The 23371-nt window shown below is 42.9% G+C and overlaps 2 protein-coding genes across 10 annotated transcripts in view; both read left to right on the top strand.

Moving 5' to 3' along the window:
• The window catches only part of Slc6a20a (solute carrier family 6 member 20a), a 41227-nt gene extending 21820 nt beyond the window's left edge, over window positions 1-19407 (top strand). Inside the window, exons 5-11 of one of the 8 annotated variants that reach the window (XR_015626327.1) lie at window positions 667-777; window positions 1652-1893; window positions 2960-3084; window positions 13615-13819; window positions 14813-14972; window positions 17609-17774; window positions 18359-19407. Coding sequence is in view for 6 of the 8 variants with exons in the window: in NM_133296.2 (NP_579830.2) it covers window positions 667-777; window positions 1652-1893; window positions 2922-3084; window positions 13615-13819; window positions 14813-14972; window positions 17609-17774; window positions 18359-18508 (1197 nt within the window). In the remaining 2 variants the exon portion in view is untranslated. Of the gene's footprint in view, window positions 1-666; window positions 778-1651; window positions 1894-2921; window positions 3085-3971; window positions 4127-9173; window positions 9306-10025; window positions 12730-13614; window positions 13820-14812; window positions 14973-17608; window positions 17775-18358 lie in introns of those variants that run through there. The other 7 variants (NM_133296.2, XR_015626328.1, XM_087560070.1 and 4 more) reach the window with 7 other exon arrangements.
• A 2780-nt stretch (window positions 19408-22187) lies between these two features.
• Window positions 22188-23371, top strand: part of Slc6a20b (solute carrier family 6 member 20b) — a 38018-nt gene continuing 36834 nt past the window's right edge. The window contains 1 exon segment of one of the 2 annotated variants that reach the window (NM_001447091.1): window positions 22188-22406. In NM_001447091.1, the coding sequence (NP_001434020.1) occupies window positions 22289-22406 (118 nt within the window). In that variant the 5' untranslated portion in view covers window positions 22188-22288. 2 annotated transcript variants of the gene reach the window in all.

Below are 23371 nucleotides of genomic sequence, written 5' to 3'. Positions count from 1 at the left end.
CCAAGCATGCATCCTTAGATTATGATGCATGTTAGTAAGGAGAGAAGATTGGCTTAGCCAAATAATGAGACATCTTATGAGAGATGCCACAACATCCCATCAGTACTATTTATTGCATCTTTTGTGGGGACTTTGTTCCAATCTCTGCTTTCCACCTATGGGCATGCCTGCCCAGGTTTCTCTTGGGTCCTATCCTGGAGAGATGGCTTTGCTCCAAGACACTGAATTAATTTCCCTTTTAGGGACAACATAGATCTTGTAAGTGACTGGTATTCCTGCTTTTCTTAGGACTCCAGAAAGCTCAGAGCCAAATTTGGCTCTAATACTGAACAGAGAGACTCACATGTGTTGTGCAGGCTCCTTCAACCCTTTTTGAGAGACAGAGAGGTTGAAGGAATGTGGAAAGAACCACCCTGGGTACCTGTTGCCTCTAGTCCACTGAAGGAGAAATGTCATGGTGGCAACAGATGTGGTCAGTCATGTCCCACACTTTCTTTTTCCTGACCACACTCAGACCCTATATCCTAATCAGGATCATGGCACCTTCAGCTGTCAGCAGCTGAGGGCACAGCCTAACCACCAAAGAAATAAGGTGTTTGTGGGGATGGTTGACTGCCTTGCCATCCCTACTGCTCCAGCAGTTTTACTGTCTCTGGGTATCCACAGGTGGTCTACTTCACCGCATTGATGCCTTACTGTGTTCTTATTATCTACTTGGTCCGTGGCCTCACACTCCATGGAGCCACCAATGGCCTGATGTACATGTTCACACCTAAGGTAAGAGCTGCAAAGGAAGGGGACTGTTCCTTTCTGGGATGCCCGGGAAGAAAGAGAAAGTGGGTAAGATACGTAATCAGCAGGGCCAGTGTGAGCTCAAGACTGGGCCAAAGGTTATGGACATCCTGGGTGCCCAGACTTCTTCCTCAACTATGCATTCTGGAAATGCAATCCTTTGTCCATTTCCTCCTGCTACCCTCACTGCCCCTTATGACTAGTGCCTGTGCCTCCATTCTGGTCTCCCTGTTCCAGGTCTCACCCATAGCCTTGTCCATGCTCTCCACTGAGCTAGAGACCATGGGCATCACTCCAGCCACTCCCTTATTGGACACTTTTCCTCTAAGCCACCATGATCCCACTTTAACTCTTTCTTTCCAGTCAGCCTAGCCAGAATTCTTGAGTTGGAAAGCTATTGTATTTGGAGTAAGGCACATTCTTTGCTTAACAAACCTTATGGCAGAAAAGAGATGAGTGTAGCAGCTTTCAAAATGCACACCCTTGTTCCAAATGCCTTTGGTGTCAGTGCTAGAGTCACCTCAGACTGGACTCTACATCCAGGTTATATACCTACATTTCTGTGCATGGACAAGTGCAGTGCCTGGCTGGTGAATCAGAGATTCCATGGGTTTTGCCCTATCAGACCGTACAGTATTTAACCACATTGTCCATGGGCAGGGTGTCATAGTGGGTAGAACAGGAAGATTGCTGAGTAGTTTACCTGCCAGAGAATACACTGGAGACAGCTTGGGACAGACTGGACTCTGGAAAGTATGAAAAGTAATTTCTTCTCCATCTCTGAGCCTCCCTCTTCTGCGAGGGAGAGTTTGGGAATAGAGCCAAGGATTCCTCAGCCCTATCCCTACTGGCCTTCTAGATGGAGCAGCTAGCCAACCCCAAGGCCTGGATCAATGCAGCCACGCAGATCTTCTTCTCACTGGGCTTGGGTTTTGGCAGCCTGATCGCTTTTGCCAGCTACAATGAACCCTCCAACGACTGCCAGAAGCATGCTGTCATTGTGTCTGTCATCAACAGCTCCACCTCCATATTTGCCAGCATTGTCACCTTCTCCATCTATGGCTTCAAGGCCACCTTCAACTATGAAAACTGCTTAAACAAGTGAGTCTAAACTGTCTCTGGGAGCCTTGGGCCTCAAGTGGGAAGGCAAGGCTCCAAAGCTCTGAGCTGAAAGGGTGACTAGGAAGGGCTAGATTCCCAAAAATCAACTGTAGAACCCACTGTTGGGGGCTACCATGTGAGGTTCAGTTCCCCTTTCTCTATTGCATATGGCTGCCTTCTACCAGCACCAGAAACTGTGATTTGTGGGCAGTTTAAAGTGGTTATTACATTGAGCAGAAAAAGGTATTCAGCAAACAATACCAATGTCTTTGGTCCCATTCCCCATCTCAAGTGTAACCAAGACCTCTCTGGCCAAGTCTCAGAGACTACATAGTTTACTGTCCGTGTCTTCCCTTAAACAGAGGACCATCTTTCAAATTCTAAGATATTCAGTAGAGTGGTCGCTGACCATAAGTAGCTATCTCTACAGTAGGCTGAAATTAGTGGAACTCAGTATACATGAAAATAATTTAATTTGCACAGTGATATAAAATTAAGTTTAAGAATCCTAATACATGTGTGGTAATGCATGCCTTTAAGACAGAGACAGGTGGGTCTTTGAGTGTGAGACCAGCCTGGTCAACAGAACAAGTTCCAGGTCAGCAAACGCTGCATAGTGAGACCCTGTCTGAAAATAAGTAAATATATTTAAGTCATTCTGACTTTATTTCTAAGCACTTCCTCAATGGCATAAGCCACATCTCAAGTGGTTGAGAATCTGGTTGTGGAGCATAGAGCACTTCCACAATCCCATCCAATTCTATCAGACACCTCTTATCCAGATGGTAAACAGCCTGTGGGATGGTAGTTTCTGTGCTCATCTCTGCTTAGTCTGTGAGACTTCTGCACAGGCATTCAGAGTTGCTATTCCTATCAAAGTGTCACCAGTCTGGAGGTCCCCTCCTCACTGGGCAGGAGGGAAGAAGGAAGAGGTTGCCTGTGGGGCAGCCCTGTAATCACATTCCTCCCAGGTTTTGGAGCCAGTTACCTCTTAGTCATGAAGGTCAAGATGGTGGTCTGCTCTGCAGGGTGATTCTGCTGCTGACCAATTCTTTTGACCTTGAAGATGGCTTTCTGACAGCCAGCAACCTGGAGGAGGTGAAGGACTACCTGGCATCTACTTACCCAAACAAGTACAGTGAAGTGTTCCCACACATTAGAAACTGCAGCTTGGAATCAGAGCTGAACACGGTAAGAGGCCTGGGGAGGGTGGGGACTGCCTCTCTCCACACAGTTAGTTCATAAGGACCTGCAAGGGCCTCCACACAGTCCATGAAGACGGGAAACAGGGTTTCTTTCCCTGACTCAGTGAGAGGCGAGACTGGACTCCTGCTCGTCCAGCTGCTACTTGGGATCATTCTTGTTGAAAAGCTCTCCTGGAGTCTCTGAGTTTTTCCCTCCTTTTCTTTATCTTTTGAAGTTTCAAAACCTCAGAAAAGGCAGAGGGAATAAGGTAACACACTGTCTTAGTTGGAGTTATTATTACTATAATGAAACATCATGACCAAAGCAACTCGGGGAGGAAAGGTTTGTGTGGCTTACTTTTCCATGTTGCTGTTCATCATCGAAGCAGGTCAGTGCAGGGATTCAAACAGGGTAGACACCTAGAAGCAGAATCCAATGCAGAGGCCATGGAGGGTGTTGATTACTGGCTTGCTCAGCCTGCTTTTTTAATTGAACCCAAGACCTCCATCCCAGGAAGGGCACTACCCACAGATGCTGAGCTCTCTCCCAGCAGTCGCTAATTAAGAAAAAGTCCTATAGCTGGAACTAACAGAGGCATTTTCTCAGTTGAGATGTCCTCCTTTCAGATGACTGGAGCTCGTGTCAAGCTAATGTAAAACTCCAGCACACAAGCACAGATAGTTCTATTTCTCAGTGGACACTGCAGGGCTTTTGTCATTTAATGTGTAAATGTCATGAAGGATTTCCTTCTTTCTGTGGTTGAATTGTATCCCTTTGTGTGTATGTACCACATGTACTCTGTATGTTTACTCGTCCATGGTTATTTTCATATCCTGCATTTTTTTTTAAATGGATGTTGCAATAAGATGTGGGATATGGCTACTCTTCCACAGGACCCTGGTTCAATTCCAGCACCCACATGGTAGCTCACAACTGTCTATACCTCTAGTTCCAGGGGATCTGACGCCCTCACACAGACATACATGTGAGTAAAACACCAATGCACATAAAAAATAAAAAGAAATTAACAAAAATTTTTGACGATGAGAATACTGCTGTCTCCTCGACACGTTATTTTTTCATTTCATCTGCCATAATATATAATTGTGTTTTTAATGGCGTTTCCTTGAAGGTTACTAATGCTGCACTTTTAGTTCATATGTTTGCTGACTATCTGTGTTGGTTTTAAACTTTTTAAATTTATTCATTTTAACTGACGTGTATAAGTATTTTGCTTGCATGTATGTATGCATGTATGCATGTATGTATGTATATGTATGTATGCATGCATGTATGTATGTGTGTATATGTATGTATGCATGCATGTATGTATTTGTACTACTATGTGTGACTGGTATCTGCAAAGGTGAGAAGAGAACAACAGATCCCCTGAAAACGGAGTCACCAATGGTTGTGAGCTGCCATGTGGTTGCTGAGAACCAAACCAGGTGCTGTTAATTGCTGAACCATCATCTCTGCGGCCCTTCATAAAGAAACATCTATGTGTGGCATTTCTTTGCTATTTTTTAAGCTGGACTCTTTGCTATTAAGTTGTTTGAGCTAAGGAAACAAGAGATATTGACAATAAAAGTATGAAATGCTAATGAAAGAAGCTAAAGATGGCAGGGAAGAAAAAGTACTCTATCCTTATGGAATAGAAGATGTCTCATAAGATGTAATTATATATTATATATAATATATATCACAGTTGTTGTTCATCTCCAGCTAATAGCCAGGTGGTGTTTTCCTAAATTTCACTCTAGAAGCATGCTGTTTGTTTGTTTATACATTTATCTGTGAGGCTGATGGGATCTGTTAGTTAATTTACTATGGTAGTGTGGGGGATCAAACCCAGGATCTTGCTTCTGCTAAGCTAGCTGTGTTATCACCCCTATTGGCTGGGAAGTTTCATTGGAGAGAAAATTCCCATAGGGAATGTTTACTAAAATGGCATTGATTTTATACTGCAATTTCAGAAGAATATCTTTTGAATTGTGTAGTGAGGTGGGTTTTGTTTTTTTTGTTTTGTTTTGGGGTTTGTTTGTTTGATTTTTTTTTTTTACTTTTAACTCTGTACGTAATAGTACTTTTATAGTTAACATACAAAAACAGATTTCATTTTGACATTTCAATACGTAATATATCATTGCTCCTTACTGCTACTCACCCTCTCTCTCATTCCCCCTCCTCTCTTTGTTTCTCCTTTTCTGTAGAATTGAAAGGAAAAGTACATGTTGGAGGTATGAGGAGTAATAAAGGAAATACTATAAAATGAAGAAAAAGAAAAAGCACAAAACCCCATTCAAGCAAAATGAAAACTAAAACAAAACCAATAGTAAAACACAAAAACAATACTTAAAAGTACATACGAAGCTTTGTGCAGTGGCAGTAGCCAATGAGGTTTATCAGAAGTGCGATTATTGCTAAATGAAGAGGTACATATGAAATAATGTAGAATTAAAAATATTATGTCAGGGGTGGCTAATAGCACTTGCCGTTCTTTTAGAAGACCCAGGTTCAGTTCCCAGTACCTACACAGCAGCCCACAACCATCCATAACTCCAGTTCCTGGGGATCTGAACTTCATGGGCCCAAGCACACACGTGGCGCGCACACACTCATACATACATGGAGATACACACTGATAGACATAAAAACATTATGTCATCAGCACATTTATCTTCCTTCTGGGAAGAGTGTGACTTCTACCAAGCCCTAAAGTGTGGGGATGGGCGTGGGGAGACTGTTACTCAAAACAAGTTAGACCGGATTGTGATCTGGATCAGTTTCTCAGCCCAAGAGGTTGCCACAGTGTGTCCTAGGCCTGAGGAGCTGGGTGCGCTCTCATCAGGGTGCCAGCTGATTTTCTGCCCACAATTCCCACAGTTCCGCCTGAGTATATTTGCCTCTGAGTCTGAGTCAACTTCAGTTCAACCTTGTGTTCTTTGTAATTGTCAGGATCATCGCTTGCTACATTGGTGGAGGAGATAGGATCTCTAGGATTTAGAGATTCAGTATGAATTTTCTGTTCTGGCATAGGGCTGTCTTTGAGGAATGGTTCCATTTATTGTTCCAGCTAAAGCAAACAAATCTGCTCTAAAGTTTTTTTGTTTGTTTGAGGTTTGTTGTTTCAGTTCAATTCCCATTACTTTCTCTTCCATATGTGGTCCCAGAGCAAACCTTCCTGCTCGTCTTGCTCTTCTGGCCAGTCCTCGGAGTTTCAGTATGTTTTGTTTTTGTTTTTGTTTTTGGTAAATCTAACATTCAGTATTTCTAGATTTTTTTTTTTTACTCTCTGTTGTTGACTGTGGCCTCTTCAGATCAGCTCATAGGGATACAGAAGAGTGCCGTCCTCTGTTCCACCCTCTTCAGTTAATTGGATTGGGTTTTGATTTAGTAACACACTTCCTCTTATTCACTTATTCCTGTCAGCTAATTTTCTTCATGAACGTCTTGGCATAACTTCTGTTGCTTTTGTGAATAGTGTCTTTCTCCTTATTTCCTTCACTTGTTTACGTTGTTGCAAAAGAAACATAAAAATTTTTGTATCTCGTTAATTCCCCAATCAATTCTCACATCTACAGACTGCTTCTGTTTTCTTTTTAATATTTATATCAGTCTTTTTATTGTTATTTCACTATTAATATTGTTTTAATAGCGTTTCAAGCACAATTGTTTTCCTGTCCTTTGAGCACAATAAAATTCAAAGAGTTAGGCGAACACATTGATTAGTTCTTAGATTTAATATAAAGACTTTGACTGACTGCTTCTAGAGAATACTTTCAAGATAAGGATAGAGGCTCTGTGTCACTGGTTTATCAGTGAGGTTGGGGAGTAGTTGGTTGATTTGGTTGGTTTCCTGGGTATGCCATGCTAAACCAGCTCGTGGAGAGACACAGCACTTCCTTCCTATTGCTTGTCCTTCTAGTTAGGATTAAAATCGCTTTAATGAAACATCATGAGCCAAAGCAAGTAGGGGAGGAAAAGGTTTGCTTTGTCTTACAGCTCCATATTGCTGTTCATCATTGAAGGAAGTCAACCAAGGTAGAAGCTGGAAGCAGGAGCTGATGCATAGGCCATGGAGGTGTGCTGCTTGACTGGCTGATTTTCCATAGTTTGCTCAACCTACTTGGTTATAAAACACAGGACCACCAGGCCATGGATGACTCCACTTATAATGGGTTGCCCCCCACCCATTGCTAATTAAGAAAATACCCCACAGCTGGATGTTATGGGGGCATTTTCTCAATTGAGGCTCCCTCCTTTCAGATAACTCTAGCTTGTGTCAAGTTGACATAAAACTAGCCAGATAGTTGTTCAGCCCAGCTCCCTGCCTACAGAGCCTATGGCCTGACCCTCCCTCCTGCACAGGTCATACGCCAAGAACCTCAAACCCAGGCTTCAAGATCTATTTGAACACCTTCGATGCCCATTCTGAGCTTGGGCACTCAGTTCCCCGTTTTGGTTTTAGGACTTAGTATTTCCTTACTTATGTTTGAGCTCAGCTCTGTGTACAAGAATAATACAATATACTATTATTTTAGACTGACTTTCCTGTTCCTTCTATTTTCTCTTTCTTACTTTGTTTTCTTTCCAAAATAGTCTCTACTGTTTGAAATGTGTACTCTTATGTCTTCTTCCTGAAATCTCTCATTAATGTTTAACATAACACAGCTTAATGTTAGTATCTCCCCTTCCAAACAATGCAAGAATTTTTGGAATACTTTCTCTTTTCTTTCTTGTTTTTGCTTTTTTAAAGACAGAAGAATGATATTAAAATCCTGTGTTTCCTGCCTTTGCCTCCTGAATGCTGGTATTACAGATGTATGTCAGACCTGGTTTCTCTCTTCTATTTTAAATATGATTGTTCAGTCCTTTTAAACTCATAACTTCCAAACACTGCACACTTCGGATGTATAAGGCCCTAGGTTCAGTTCCCAGCCCCAGGGATGAATGGAGACAGACACATATAGACACACAGACACACACACCATTTTATTTATCCAACACTCTTCCTTGCATTCCAGCTATCTTTGGGAGAGAGGAGTTAACCTTAAAATACCTTCCTGGGGAGCAGAAGAAATGGCCCAATAGTCAGAAATGTTTGATGTTCTTCAAGTAGACCCGAGTTTAGTTCCCAACACTCATATTGTTAAATAGTTCAAAGGTACCTTGTAACTTCAGCTCCAGAGAATCTGATGTTTTTTTCTGGCCCTTTGGTACCAGCACACACATCACACACACACACACACACACACACACACACACACACACAAATAAATAAATAAATAAATAAATCTTCTTTAAGAAATACTGACCCATTTGGCAGGTTTTAACAATGGTAAATTTTGTTAGCTTTTGCTTCCATATCAACACATGTATTTGGCGCCATTTCTCTTTGTATCTGTCCTTTTGTCTTTCTTTTTTCTGTCTTTCTTCCTCTCTCTCTCTCTCTCTCTCTGTGTGTGTGTGTGTGTGTGTGTGTGTGTGTGTGTGTGTGTGTGTTTTAAAACAGGTTTCTCTGCGTAGCCCTGTCTATCCTGGAACTCACTCTGTAGGCCAGGCTGGCCTCTAACTCAGAGATCCACCTCCCTTTGCCTTCTGAGTACTGGTATTAAAGATATGTACCACAACTGATCAGCAGGCCTATTAATATCATGGTATTATTAATTTTATATGTATTTTGCCTATACCCAGGCACATGCACCATGTGCATGTTTAGTGCCCATGGAGGTCAAAAGAGGATGTTGGATTCCTGGAACTGGAATTACAAACATTTGTAAGCCACCATGTGGGTACAGGAAATTGAACCGAGGTCCTTTGTAGAAGCAGCTAGTGCTTTTAACCAACAAGTCACCTCTCCAGACCATAGCCCCATTTCTTAAAGAACGATTCCCCAGAGTAGAGTTTTTCAGGTTAACAGTTATTTTCTCTCAACACTTTGATAATATTTGATGTATGATTCTGATTTCAATTGTTGATGCTTGTGGTGGTTTAAATATGCTTGGTCCAGAAAGTGGCACTATTAGGAGGTGTGGCCTTGATGGAGGAAGTGTGTCAATGTACAGATGAGCTTTGAGAGACCTTTCTCCTAGCTGCCTGGAATCTGGTCTTCTCCTATTTGTCTTTGGAACAAGATGCAGAACTCTCAGCTCCTCCAGGGCCGTGCCTGCCTGGATGCTGCCATGCTGCCTACCATGATAATAATGGACTGAAACTCTGGAACTGTAAGCCAACTCCAACTAAATATTGTCCTTTATAAGAGTTGCCTTAGTCATGGTGTCTCTTCACAGCAATGGAAAAATCTAAGAAAATGCTGAATTTTTCTTTTATTATTTTGTTTTAAATGGATTACTTGTGTGTGCACGTGTGTGCGTGCATATGTGTGATTACTCTGTGTGTGTGTGTGTGTGTGTGTGTGTGTGTGTGTGTGTGTGTGTGCCACAGCACTTGTGAGGAGGTAGAAGGACCCCTTTGTGGAGTCAGTTCTCTCCTTCTACCTTTATATGGGTCCCAGATACTGAACATGAATTGCCAGGCCACCACTACAAGTACCTTTACTGGTTGAACTGTCTTGTCTACCCTTTTATTTTTGTAAGTGAATGGCCTTTTCTCTGACTTCACTAAATATGTCCCTTGTCTTAGGCATATTTGGTGAATTTAGTATGGATGTGTAATATAATCAAGGCCTGAGCCTAAGTAATATTGAACCTACAGGATTTATGGATCTGTGTTTCTTCTCAGTTTTTCCAAGTTCATATATATTGTTTCCTAACTGTTGCCTCTGTTTCTTTTTTTTTTTTCCTTGAAGATCTTCATTTAGATCTATGTTAATATTTTCTCTCCTATTCCCCAGGTCTCATAGCTTTGCCTCTGCATGTTCTAATCTCCATCATTTTATTTGTGTGACTGGTCGGTTGACTGGTTTTCTTTCTGCTTCCTTCTAGGTTGTTAAAAGGGAATCTGTGGTGATTTAATGAGAATGTCACCCATAAGCTCATATGTTTGAATACTTGGTCCCCAGTTGGTGGAACTATATGAGAAGGATTAAAAGGTGTGGCCTTAATGGGAGAGATGTGTTAACTGAGAGTGGATTTCAAAAGCCAGGGCCATTCCCAATTAGCCTTCTCTCCAGCAGGATGTAAGGTCTTAGCTGCTGCTCCAGCACCATGCCTGCTACCTGCTCTCTGCTGCCATGCCCCTCCCCCATGACGGTCATGGACTCCAACTGTCTGCATCCATGAGCCCCAAATTAAACACTTTCTTTTTTATAAATTGCCTTGGTCATGGTGTTCTTTTCATGACAACAGAAGAGTAAGTAAGACAAAAAGTTGGTATTAAGAAATATGCTATTGTTGCGAGAGACCTGATCATGCTGTTTTTGGAAGAATATGGAAGACGCTGGGACATTGGATTAGGAACGCTGTTGAATACTGTAAGCAAGGTTAAATGGACTATTTTTATACAAGCTTGGAGGACAGTAGTGCTGAAATCAATGTGGATTGTGGATGCTCAGTTCAAGAAGTTTCAGAGAGGAACAATATTAACCAACCTCTTGATATTTTGGCGAAGAATGTTGAGGCTTTCAGCCCTTATTCTAAACAAACAAACAAAAACAAAATCTTCCTGGAACTAAATTGAGAGTTTTTGGACTAATTTTAAGGCAACCAAATATTAACTTTGTTGCATGGCTGTTAGTAATCATTGGTATGTAGGGCTTCAATGAAAAATAACAAGCAAGGCAAAAAGAAATACAAAATGTACAGTTTGAGGAGAAGAAGAAGTCCCACAAAATTTAATGTTTTTCCTGAAAGAGATAAGGAGAGGGTTGAGGTCTGAGGTAAAATGGAATAAAGGGAGGGTCGCCCTCAGAGCAAGAACCCACCTACAGCTAATCCTTCTACTTGTAAAAAGGAAATGCCTAGGGAATTTTCCACTGCTAAAAAGCTGCAACAGGGGAAAATGTTATGCAAATGTAATTCAAGAAGGGGAACAGGTTCCAACTCAAGTGGCTGAACTTGAGCATTGGCCCTGGTAGTTTAGGCCTTAGAGTCCTGGGGGATACAGGGGTAAAGGAATTGTGGAATCTTCCTCTGCAGTTAAGAAAAACCTCTGAGGCCAGGTGTGTGGCAGAGGATTCCCTGCATGAAAGCCCAGAGAAGCCATACATGAAGTTATAGCCATGAAGCCTGGACTGTGTTGTCGACCCTGCGAGAGAGAGAGAGACAGAGAGAGAGAGAGAGAGAGAGAGAGAGAGAGAGAGAGAGAGAGAGAGAGAGCGAGAGCAAGCAAGCACATTACAGTTAGTTAAACTAGATGCTAGGAGCCATCTGAGCCCTTTGACAACTGATAGAGAACTATAGGATTTGGAGTTTGCCCTGCTGGGTTTTGTCTTGCTTTGGTTCAGTATTTTTTTTCTTCACTCTATCCCCATTCCTCCCTTTTGGAATGGTAATGTATATTTTGTGTCAATGTATATTGAAAGTATGTAATTTGCTTTTATAAGGAGCTACAATTAAGGAGTCACCTTGAGTCTCAGAAGAGATTTTGAACTTTAAAACAGTGTTCAGACCATGAAAGACTATGGGGAGTTTTAGAGTTGGACTAAAGGCTTTTCACATTGTGATATGGCCACAAGCCCATGACAATCAAGGAACAGGATATGGTTGGTGGTGTTTTAAATCAAGTGGCCAAAGGGTCATATCTTTGAACTCTTGGTCCCTAATTGGTGGAACTATTTGAGAAGGATTAAGAGTTGTAGCCTCACTGGAGACAGTATATGTGAGGGGTGGGGCTTTGAGTTAACTCCCTCTGCCCTATACTTGAATAAAGGGACGTACACTCTCAGCTACTGCTCAAACACTATGGTTGCATGACTGCAGCCATACTCCCTCTATGATGGTCATGGACTCTAATCCTCTACAAACATGAGCCCCAAATTAAACACTTTCCTTTATATTGCTTTGGTCATGGCATTGTGGCACAATAACTGAAAAGTAAGTAAGACAATCTAATAGTAAGTCATCTTCACAAATATTAATTGGCTTGATTCTGTAATTAGAACGATACTAGGCCAAAAGAAGCTTGGGATATTCTATCTGCTCATGCACAGGCTATGTATATGGCAAAAGAAAAGAAAATAATATACAGAAAATGGAAGTGAGTGGGCTGGAGGGATGGCTCAGCAGTTAAGAGCATTGGCTGCTCTTCCAGAGGAGCCAGGTTCAAGTCCCAGCACCTACAAAGCAGTTCACATCTGTCTGCAAAACACCAATGCACATAAAAAAGGAAATGTAAGTGAAGTGTAGAGACGACTCAGTTGGATAAAATTTATATTTGATCCTTGTTTTAAGCAGTTGGCTGTCTATGGTTTGCTGAAGCTGGGCTGTTGTGATTGAGATTCAGCAACTTGTTATAAAGATTAAAGTCTGTTACCCATCAACTTAGGTTACAGTTCACTATGTACAAAGACATCATTAGTCCACATTTAGTGCATCTTTAGGTCAAACTATATTAAGCTGAAGAGAATTTACCCTAAGATATACCTCCTTGTTCACAAGTTGTCTCTTTAGCCATATCTAATACGGTATTAACTTTATGGTGATCCTTTAAACCAATTATTATGTTTATTATTAAAGACACTATCTTTTCAAAGTTAATTATTTATTCTAATTGTTGTTTATCACATGGTGCTTCAGTGGTAGCCATGGGCATGGAAGATCAGACCACCCCAGTAGGGAGTATTTTAACACTGACATTGTTTAGAATTGATGGCTTCTGGTAATAATAGTGAAATCATTGTTTTGTGATATATCAATATTCACTTTAAATTTTCTACAAGTGTTAAGATATCCTTATCTGTTCCTAAGGCTTACTATTCCCACTATATTTATGCCATTGAACTTACCTATATTTTCGTTTAACGTAATTTTTATTGCTGTAGTCAGATATCTGACAAGAAAAAAACTAATGGGGGTAAGGGATTATTCTGCTTCTCCGAGTGAGAGGGTACAATCTGTCATGGTAGAAAAGGTTGCAGAGTTCATGACCATGGCAATGTGAAGCTAAGACTCTTAGCTATAGATGGACCAGGAAGCAAAGAACAGAAGGCTATAAAACCTCAATAATAACATAATATTTAGTGCTATACATCATATAAGTAAATATAAGTAAATATGATGTAAAGCTTACCCAATGACCTACTTTCTTCAGTGACAGTACAACTCCTAAAAGCTATGCACATCCCAACAGGGTCTAGTGGTGCACACCTTTTATCTCAGTGCTTGGGAGGCAGAGGCAAGAGGATCTCTGTGAGTTTGAAGCCAGCCTGGTAGGCAAAGCTAGTTCCAGAATAACCAGGATGGTTATACAGAGAAATCCTATCTAGAAAAAAAAGACAAACAGATGGACAAAAAGTTAGATCTCCAAAAGCACAAGAGTTGGGGACATTCTGTTCAAAGACATTCAAAGTGTGAAATTCCAACACTCCTCCCCCTTGCCTCAGGTGTGTAACCAGTGTCTTTCTATTACTCACAGGCTGTCCAGGGCACAGGCCTGGCCTTCATCGTCTACACTGAGGCCATTAAAAACATGGAAGTGTCCCAGCTCTGGTCAGTGCTCTACTTCTTCATGCTGCTGATGCTGGGAATGGGGAGCATGCTTGGAAATACAGCGGCCATCCTCACCCCTCTGACTGACAGCAAGGTCATCTCCAGCTACCTGCCCAAGGAGGCCATTTCAGGTCAGGACATACTGCTGAGGAGGCAGGACATGGGTGGGCAGGAAATGCAAGACAGTAGAGGGGTTTCCTCAAGAGCTTTGTACTTCTAAACCAACTGCAGAAGCAGGATCTAGGAGTCTGTGTTTCTGTACTGTGTCTTACTCAGCCCTGGGAGATAGACTAGGAACACACCACATCCCAGGGAAGTAAGGTGGTCAGCCAGCCCACCCTTGGGAAAAGGCTAACTCCCCAGCCTGCACTCAGGTCTCCAGGCTTTGAGAGCCTCCATCTGTTTTTGTTTTAATTGAAGGATAACATCAACTGTCCATTTCCTAGGTGAGTGTATGACCTGTTCCCAGACCAGGAAGATCTCCTTCCACATACTCTCCAGGCAATAAGCCCCTGATCAGACCACCCTGTTCTGCTGTCTAATGCTACTTGTGTTTGCCTCTGCTCTTGAAAGTCATTCTTTAAAAAAAAAAAAAAGATATCACAGGCCTGCCATCAACCCTCAGTGAGCTGTACTGTGCAATTGTCAGTCCCTAATCCTGTCTGATACATCATTGTAAGAACACATACCACTTCTTCATGCACTTTGACTGTGAAGTTATTAGTAAAGGAACTAGACTTTCCCATGATGGCTACCCATTAACTTCACTGTCATGCTATCCAACCAGGGTCATGAGGACTCTGTGGCCAGACACCTCTGGTTGAGTAAAACAAGGCTCCATCCAATTTTCACGTTCTGACTACTCACTGAAAGCTACACCCTCTTGACTCAGAACCTCCTAGCACTTGGCATCCTTCCTGGGACTGGGTCTCTGTAGCCCAGTTGTATATACTGTCCCCAGTCCCTTTTTCCATGAGCTGACATCCCCTGAAGAGCAGGCCCTATAGCTCATGTGGGTGAGCCTCCCTTTAAGGTACACCTAAGGACCTGTGGCTCCTGCTGACATATAATGTGGGATCTGAGTAGGGAGACTCAGAGAGAAGAGCAGTGATCTTGTCTTCCAGGTCTGGTGTGCCTCATTAACTGTGCTGTTGGCATGGTGTTCACCATGGAGGCTGGGAACTACTGGTTTGACATATTCAATGACTATGCAGCCACGCTGTCTCTGCTGCTCATTGTGCTGGTGGAGACTATAGCTGTGTGCTACGTGTATGGGCTGAGGAGGTAAGGAGAGCCCAGATGTGGGGTAGCTAGCTGCAGGGCCACATTCATAAGAAAACCATCCTTCCTTGGAAGGAATACCTGTTTTAGATACCAAACCCGCCAGTTTGGCCTTTGCCCTCAGATCTCATTCATCTCTTGCTTTGCCAGTTTGCCAGCAACTAACAGCTTTTTTTCTGCTGTTTTTCATTTTGTACCATGACATGTTTTTCTGTTGACCCTTCTGGACTCAGGGCTTTCTGGGCGGGGAGGGAACTCTGCCTCCAGGATTAGATTCTTTGATCTTCCCCCACCATCAGAACTTTTCAAGAACCCTGACCTGAGTCCACTTGGAAAACTCAGCCTCAGTTGGGCGTGGTGGTGCACACCTTTAATCTCAGCACAAGTGGATCTCTTAGGTCAAGGTCAGCCTGGTCTATAGTGGAGTTTCAGGATGGCAAGGCCACACAGCAAAATTTTGTCTCAAAAGAAAGGAAGGAAGGAAGGAAGGAAGGAAGGAAGGAAGGAAGGAAGGAAGGAAGGAAGGACAGAAGAAAGAAAGAAAGAAGGAAGGAAAGAAAGAAAGAAAGAAAGAAAGAAAGAAAGAAAGAAAGAAAGAAAGAAAGAAGCAAAAAAGGAAAATGAAAAAGAAAAAGAGAGAGAGAAAGCATGGATGTGGCCAAATTTCTACCTTGGTGCCCCAGCCAGCACTGGGATGGTTTTGGCTTGCCAGGTGATGGAATATAGAAAGCCGGGCATTATCACATCACCTGGGGAGGTCTTGTGAAAACACTGCAAGAGTTCCTTCCTGTTGAGGAGATCTGTATTTAGGTCCAAGAATGCAGATTCTTCTTGGAGTTCTGGGGACTAGATGCTGAGACTTACTAGTGTAGAATTTTCCTTTCCTTCCCCCCCCCCCCATCAAACAGCAACAGCGAGGAACCCTTGAGAACCATGGGGACTCAAGTCACCAGCCCTGCTGAGTGAGTCCATAAAGCAATGTGATCTAGTTCAAAGATCATTCTTCCCTCTTCCTTAGATTTTTATGACGATCTAAACTGTTTTGGGCTTGGATAAAACTAGCCATGACACTCTATAAAGAGCTGGCTGTCCATTGAGAAGTGTTTCCCACAATCCACTGAAGAGCCAGGGTGCCATGACATGCTGAAGCATCTTTAGTGACCACCTGTTTCAGTAGATAAGTTTGGTTAAGATCAGATTGGTGGCTTTCCTTTAGGACTAGAGTCTTAAAAGTGCTTGGGAAGCTGAAGAAGGATTATAATTTGTCACATTTCCAAACCAACTTGGGAATCCTTTATTATGTTCTCCATCAGTTTCCGACAATTTGAAGCCCTTAAAAGACTGGGTGACTTGATTTCCCAATGTGGAGACGTATAAATGATCACCCAGAAATTTTCAGTGAGACAGAGACATGGAGTGGTATTTCAGAGTAGAAGAAAGTTAGAGGTCTGAACTTCAGCTTCTAAGCCGTGACATGACTGAAGAGGGGACACAGTTATATCCCAGAAAGTGGTGGGAAGTGATGGGAAGGAGGGAGAAAGAGGAGCCTTGCCTGTGACCCAGATAATGGCCAGGAGGAGCCTTCTGCTCATGCAGGAGACATTGCCATCTAGTGGTCTCCAACAACAGAGTCGTCACTTTGCTGCAACCAGCTTCCCTTTCTCTATTCAGAACTGAATAGGGGAGAAGCAAGAGGCGTACAGCACTTTCTGACCTTTGTCCCGGTATTCTCATTGCACATTCATGGTGGGAAGCTAGAGTCCAGTTCAGTCAGCAGCAGAACGGGGCAGGCAGAGCTCTGCACAACCGTACATGGACACGGTAGAACAGATAGGTACAAGGAGGCAGTGGCTGTGACTGCAGCTGCTATCTTATCTGGCCCCAAGCCACCCAGGCTCTGAGAGCCCTCATTAAATTCGCTGGCCTCTCTCTTGAGGAATAGAGGTTGCTTAGGTCCTTACGTGTTGAAATTCTTTTAAATTCACACATGTGAGTGATGCCGCCTATGGGACTGACCCATCAAATCCATGGTAAATGAACACTTCAGTGCTGTTGCTAGTGTAAGCAAGAGGCCAAGTAAGAAAAAGGAGAAAGCTAGAATATGGCCGAGATGAGGATGCGAGGGTGGTCTTGGGCTTCAGTCTAGAAGTTTGCTCTTGCTCTACTTTACCTGCCCTTCTGTGCCAGGGCCAGGTTCCTCCAAGCACAAAGTGACTGTTCTGACAGCATCTCAAGGAGCAGGAGAGAATACTTGGAATCATCACTAGTGGACAGAGTAGGTGGACAGGGGCAATGCCACCCTAGCCCTGTGGACTGAGGGGACTGGCATGCCCCTCCACCATGCACCCTGGCCCACATCTTTGAAAGGAATTAGCCTCAGGGACACACCAGGAGCTTTCCTCTGAAGGCCAACACACTGGGGAGATGCCCCATGACCTCTTCCTTCTTGGTCATTCTCCACTCAGGCAGCCTCAGCCCTTTTCCCTTTACCTCAACATCTCCCACAGGAAAGGAAAAGACCATTTGGGTTCAGGGTCACAATCAAACATCATTGGTAACCAGAATAGCATCTTCCCAAGTGCAGAGGGTATACAAGCTGGAGCCCCTCCCTCCAGGCTCTCTCCCTGTGTTCCAAACAGATTTGAAAGTGATCTTCGGGCCATGACTGGCCGGCCCCTCAACTGGTACTGGAAGGCCATGTGGGCTTTTGTGAGCCCACTGCTCATCATCGGCCTCTTTATCTTCTACCTGAGTGACTACATCCTCACGGGAACGCTGCAGTACCAAGCCTGGGATGCTACTCAGGTATGTGATGCTCCTGCAGGTCTGAGGAAGAGCAGAGGCAACAGTGTCACTTCAGAGCACAGCTCTTCAGTTTCTGACACAAGGAACCATTGCTGTGCTGTGAGGAGATTACAGGTGATAGCATGAGAGCTTCATCAAGACATTTCAGATGCTCAATCTAGTATAGCAGAACTGGGCTCTGAGTTCCCAGTGGAACTTTCCCGAAGAAGTGCTGGTTCCTCTGGGGTACCACATAGACAGATTCATACAGAGCATTTCAACCACCACAGAAAGTTCTAATCTGTCCTAAAGGTTACCTTACATTTAGGGCCTCAGCATAGAGTACTAGATAGACTTTTTATGGCATTCTTCTTGGAGAGCTTCACCCACAACTCACATATACTTCAAAAGGTCAATCTTTATGGCATATAGAGAAAATGGGCATTCTTTCTCAGAAGATTTACTGTGAATTGCAGAGTCATGGAACACCACAGGCCTCTTCTCACTATTGAGCATCATTCCCTTCATAGAAGAAGGCTTGGGCAAACATTTCTCTTGGATCTGATAGAAGGGACCTTCCCCTGATACTCCGTTTCTTCTCGCAGGGGCAGCTGGTGACCAAGGATTACCCTCCACATGCACTAGCTGTCATCGGTTTGCTGGTGGCTTCATCTACTATGTGCATCCCCCTGGTGGCCCTGGGGACTTTCATCAGGAATCGCCTCAAGAGGGGAGGCTCTTCCCCAGTGGCCTAAGAATGGACCTCCCAAAGACCGAAGTCAGCCACTCTGTTTCACAGTTACCACCTGCTGGTGGGATCTTCTTGGCTGGAGTGCTGGTCTGTGGCCTCCTGAGTCTGTATAGAAGATGAGAGAGCTTAGCAAAAGAAGACTGCCTTGGGGAGGGGACCACATCCCTTAGGAGGGGCCCTCCATCCTCTGCCGTCTGAAGGTCATACCTTATAGCCTCTTTGTCATCAAAGGTTAAGGCCAGTATTGAAGATTGTTGTTTTCTTGATTCTAGAAAGTTCTAGAATTTAAGGTAAACTGTCATTAGAAACTTGACTGTAACTCTAAGGAGCCAAACAAGCAATTACATTTTTTTATTGTTGTTGTTGTTGTTTAAAAGAAAACAAAATACTAGAGGGTATTTGCTTTTCAACCAGTGTCAGAGGTTTTGAAGCATGAAAGGTGACAAATTAAATTTAATCTAGCTCTTTTCTATAAAGTCACAATGAATGTGCAATTTCTCTGTTCCCTGACTACTCTCTATATGTTACCAGGATATAATAGCCACTAAGAGACTTTTTCTGGGGTTCCAATGGACGTCACCTTTCTCTGAATCTAAGGTTCCTCACAGTGGGCCAGGACCAACCTCTCTACAACTCTAGACTGTACAAGGAATCTGAACAGACACTCCCATCTCTAGGGTTTCAGTGTCAGATGCATCTATAAGGATACAAGTAACTCTAACTTTGCTATAAATATCACTCGCGACCACCTTCATTCACTTCTGAATAATAATGTTTTCTAAAATGTATATAAATCACACAGAGCAGTGTGTAGCTGAAAATACTCCATATTTATGGCTGTTATCCATGCACCATGTGAATATGTCTCTTTTTTATCGTAATAAAGTGAATCAAGGTTATCTAGACTGAGAGTTCTTCCTGTGCTAACAATCTTTGCTCTGCTGAGCCCATGGGATTGAAGGATATCTTTGGATCTTCCTAAGCAGATGCCTTTGAAAATGCTTTAGACATCACTTGGAACATCAGCCAGAGGTGTCTTTTATTTCTCTCTTTTCCCAATAGCAGACGGAGGCACAAGAAAGGCCTTCTGTGGGGCTGAAGAGAAATTTTCCTGGTAAATCTTTGCTATGTTTGCAGAGGACCAATGTTTGGTTTCTAGCATCTATATTGGGAAGCCTACAACCTCCAACCAACTCCAATCCCAGGGGATTCAACATCCTCTACTGTCCTTGTTACCTGCATGCACCTGTACAGACACACACGTAATTTTATATACATTAAAATAATATATAAGTATAAAACGGTGGACAATGATGATGTATTTCCCAAAGCAAACCTTTTAATATAGACCTGTAACTTACTTAAAAAATAAAAGTTTTTCACTATCTTAGCTGCCATCCCATCAACACTTCCATCTCCTCTTGATACCTGATTTCAGAATGATCACTGTCTGTAAAATGTAAGATGTGGCATTTATTTTGTTTCTGCAATTGTCATGCCTTCCTCGAGTCAGTCACAGTCAAGGTCTCAATATCATGTACCCTCAGAGGTGAAAAGAGGAAGGATGTCCAATGTTATTATCCTATTACTATTTCAGCGTGCCCAAGATGTCTGCCATTCTAAACACCTGGGAGCATTAAACGTTCCAGCATCCATCAGAAATCCCGGAGTGGGACCAGGCCTTGCATAACTTACAAACCATTTCTCAGGTGAATCCAATATGCAGTCAAATCTGAGAGTCAGTGTAGAGCCTATTTAAAGAGAGAAAAGAACATGGCACGTTTAGAAATACATCCAGTAGTGGTAAAAATTTAAATATACCACTAAGCATTTCCAGTTATGAAAGGAAATCACTTTTGTGAGACAGTTATGGAAACAGACAGGTGAGGTCACGTTATCATGAAATACAGATGTTATTTTGTTCACCCCTTTACAGGCAGTGGAACCTAGGAGCATGGAGCCTAAGAATGAGGCAGACTAACATCTGAACACAACAGCCAACTTCACTCAGAGCATCAGACAACTTAGACTCTAAGGGTTAAGAAAGGTCTCATGAGTAAAGTTCTCATGACTTCCAGCTGTTTACAATCACAAAGACAAGGCACCTGTGGCAAAAACACGTTTTTTTTCCACAGAGGCATATAAACAAGTACAATAGCCAGTTGTAACGAGTAATTTAAAGTAAAATCGCTCCTATGGGATACACCTGGGAGGGTCATGCAAGCACATTCCAAGAACAATTCTGTATTTTGAAGAAACTGAGGTCACAAGACTCTTGTCTTCTTAGAGTTTTCTCACAAGCACTCAGAATTTTCTTACTGAACTCCATTCTTGGGCTGTGCTCTCACACTCCACTACCCACACTGGGGTTACATACTGCTGCACACACTACAAACTGAAGAGCACCGTGAGTTGAAATGGCATCTGTTACACCTACCTTCCTGACCATCAGTCAGGGCAGCAACTCGCTGTCAAATGATCAGCAAAGGCCATGTGGCTACCAGGACTCTCCACATACCCAGAGAGTATCCTGCTTCAGATTGCTTCCTGGCAAAGCATTGAAACTCAAACTATAGCTTCTACAGAATTCGTTTTGCTTTTACACCATTGTAAGGAAGTTAAAAGATCCTAAGCTGACCCAGGTCAGTCAGGGAGCTGTCTACAACACAGTCGAATGAAATAGCTTTACTTTAGTTTCCGTGGATCTAATGTAGAGCAAGATGTTTCTCAATAGTTCTCTTGAGATGGTACTGAGTCCTATTTCAGACAAATCCTTTGCTGGTTCTAGGCACAATAGCACAATATTGTGCTATATTGGAGAGTAAATTAGAAAATCAAATAAAATTTTAAAAGAGCCACATGAGGTAATAATGTGTGCCTGAATTTCCACTATTTGGGAGACTGAGGCAAATAGATGATAGTTATATGAATTCCAGGACTAGGCTATACCTGTTTCAAAAAACAAAACAACAAAACCCCATAAAAGGAAACAAAGATTGTTGTATAACAATAAGAGGTCAAGTATCATTTTAAAAAGATAGATTATCCATACAATAATTCTAGAATATTTATTCTCATCAGCACATTGAACTTCTCCAGAGAAGACCATATCTTACTTAGGGCCCAAAACAAATCTCAAATAATATAATTGTAATTAGAAGTCAACATGAGCCAGGTGTGGTAATATATACCTGTAGCCCCACCTATTTGAGAGGCTGAAACAGGAAGACTGAAGACCCAGCCTAAGCAAGAAACTTAGCAAACCTCCATCTCAAAAGGGAGGCCATGGCTCAGCAGTTAAAAACGCTGGCTATTCTTGCACAGGACCTGGGTTCCATTTCTAGCACCCAAATGGTGGTTTACAACAACCCATAACTCCAGTTCCAGATATCTATGTATATATTCATGTTATATGAATGAAAGATATAGATATACACAAGGCAAAACACACACAAAGTAAAAATAACAGTTTTAAAAAAAAGAAAACTGCAAAACCAACAACATCAGAAAAAAAATCCTCAAGGTTTTGCAAGCAGAGCTGAGGAGTTTGGACTCCTCATATGGGGAAACTAGAAACTTGGATAATTAATTAACAGTGCACTCACCAGGATGAGCAAATGATTGAAAATTGCATAACCTTCTTAGTTGTGCAATACGACTATGAGAATAAGACTATAGAACCCTGGCCACAGCTTCACCCACTTTCTCTCCTTCGTCCAGAATTCAAGTGACACAGTTTGGTGGTCTTTTGTATCCTGTTTCTGGTAGGCACAGTGAAGTTCCCATGCAGTCATCCCTTAGCCGGGGCAGCTTCCTGGGAACACTAAGGCGTGGTAAGGTGGGACTGAATCATCTGTGCTGGGCATCTGGATACCCCAGAGAACTGAGCTTCATCACCTTTGGTAAGGTGATTGTTAAATACAGTTATTTCGGTGGCTTGGGCGAGGTATAAATTAGAAATCAGACACAATGCTCAACTCACCATCTCTGATTGCTTGCTACCCTTTAACTGCCAGTTGTGCTCCTGAGGCTAGCTCGGTCATTGTGTGTGCAAGGTGGAAACCCGACATCATGGTGTCCTGTTACACTTAATGGATTGTATTGGTAGCTCGGAATATGCCATAGTGGGAGTATTTGTACTATAGAAATTGACACGTACATAAATCAGTACTGTCTGCAGTTTACCACTAAACATTTTCCAGTTCACCATCAGCCTCCAGCAGATACAATCATCTTTGTGAATTTTTTTGCAGACACCCTTAAGAGAGAGGAGCCCAGAAATCCTGGAGCTTGAGAGACAAGGGACACAGAAAGGAATGTGGCCAAAGGTCAGTGGGAGGGTCTAAACTGGCCACCTGTGAGGTTGAGGCATTGAGGGGGGCACTGGTCAAGCAGAGAACCCACACCAGGGACTTGCAGGGCCAAAAGCTGATTCCAGACACCTGAGAGAAACGGTAGAGAACATTGGGTTTGGGTGACAGAAGAGAGCACAGGTGCTGTCCATTCTACACTGAGAGTGAGAGAAGATGGAATCGCCTTCAGCACGTGTGGTCTCGCTGCCAGAGGATGGGGAGCCCTGCGGGGGCTCTGGAGGCCCTGGTCAGCGCCCAGGAAGACCAAGGTCAACAGAGTGTGCCCAGCCTGGGGTTGTGGAGAAGGTGCGGCCAAAGTGGAGCAACCCCCTGCAGTTCTTACTTACTTGTGTCTCCTATGCTGTGGGCCTGGGCAATGTATGGCGCTTCCCCTACCTGTGCCAGATGTATGGTGGAGGTGAGTGCAATGGGCGGATGCAACATGTCTGCCTAACTGAGTGCTTCACATCTAAAACTTTCACCTTCCTGGAATCTGCTGGATATCACCTCCAAAG

Source organism: Rattus norvegicus, chromosome 8, assembly GCF_021556685.1.
Source record: "Rattus norvegicus strain SHRSP/BbbUtx chromosome 8, alternate assembly SHRSP_T2T, whole genome shotgun sequence".
Lineage (NCBI taxonomy): Eukaryota > Metazoa > Chordata > Mammalia > Rodentia > Muridae > Rattus > Rattus norvegicus.
Note: the sequence above shows the minus strand (reverse complement) of the source record. Positions and strands in the feature narration are given on the sequence as shown.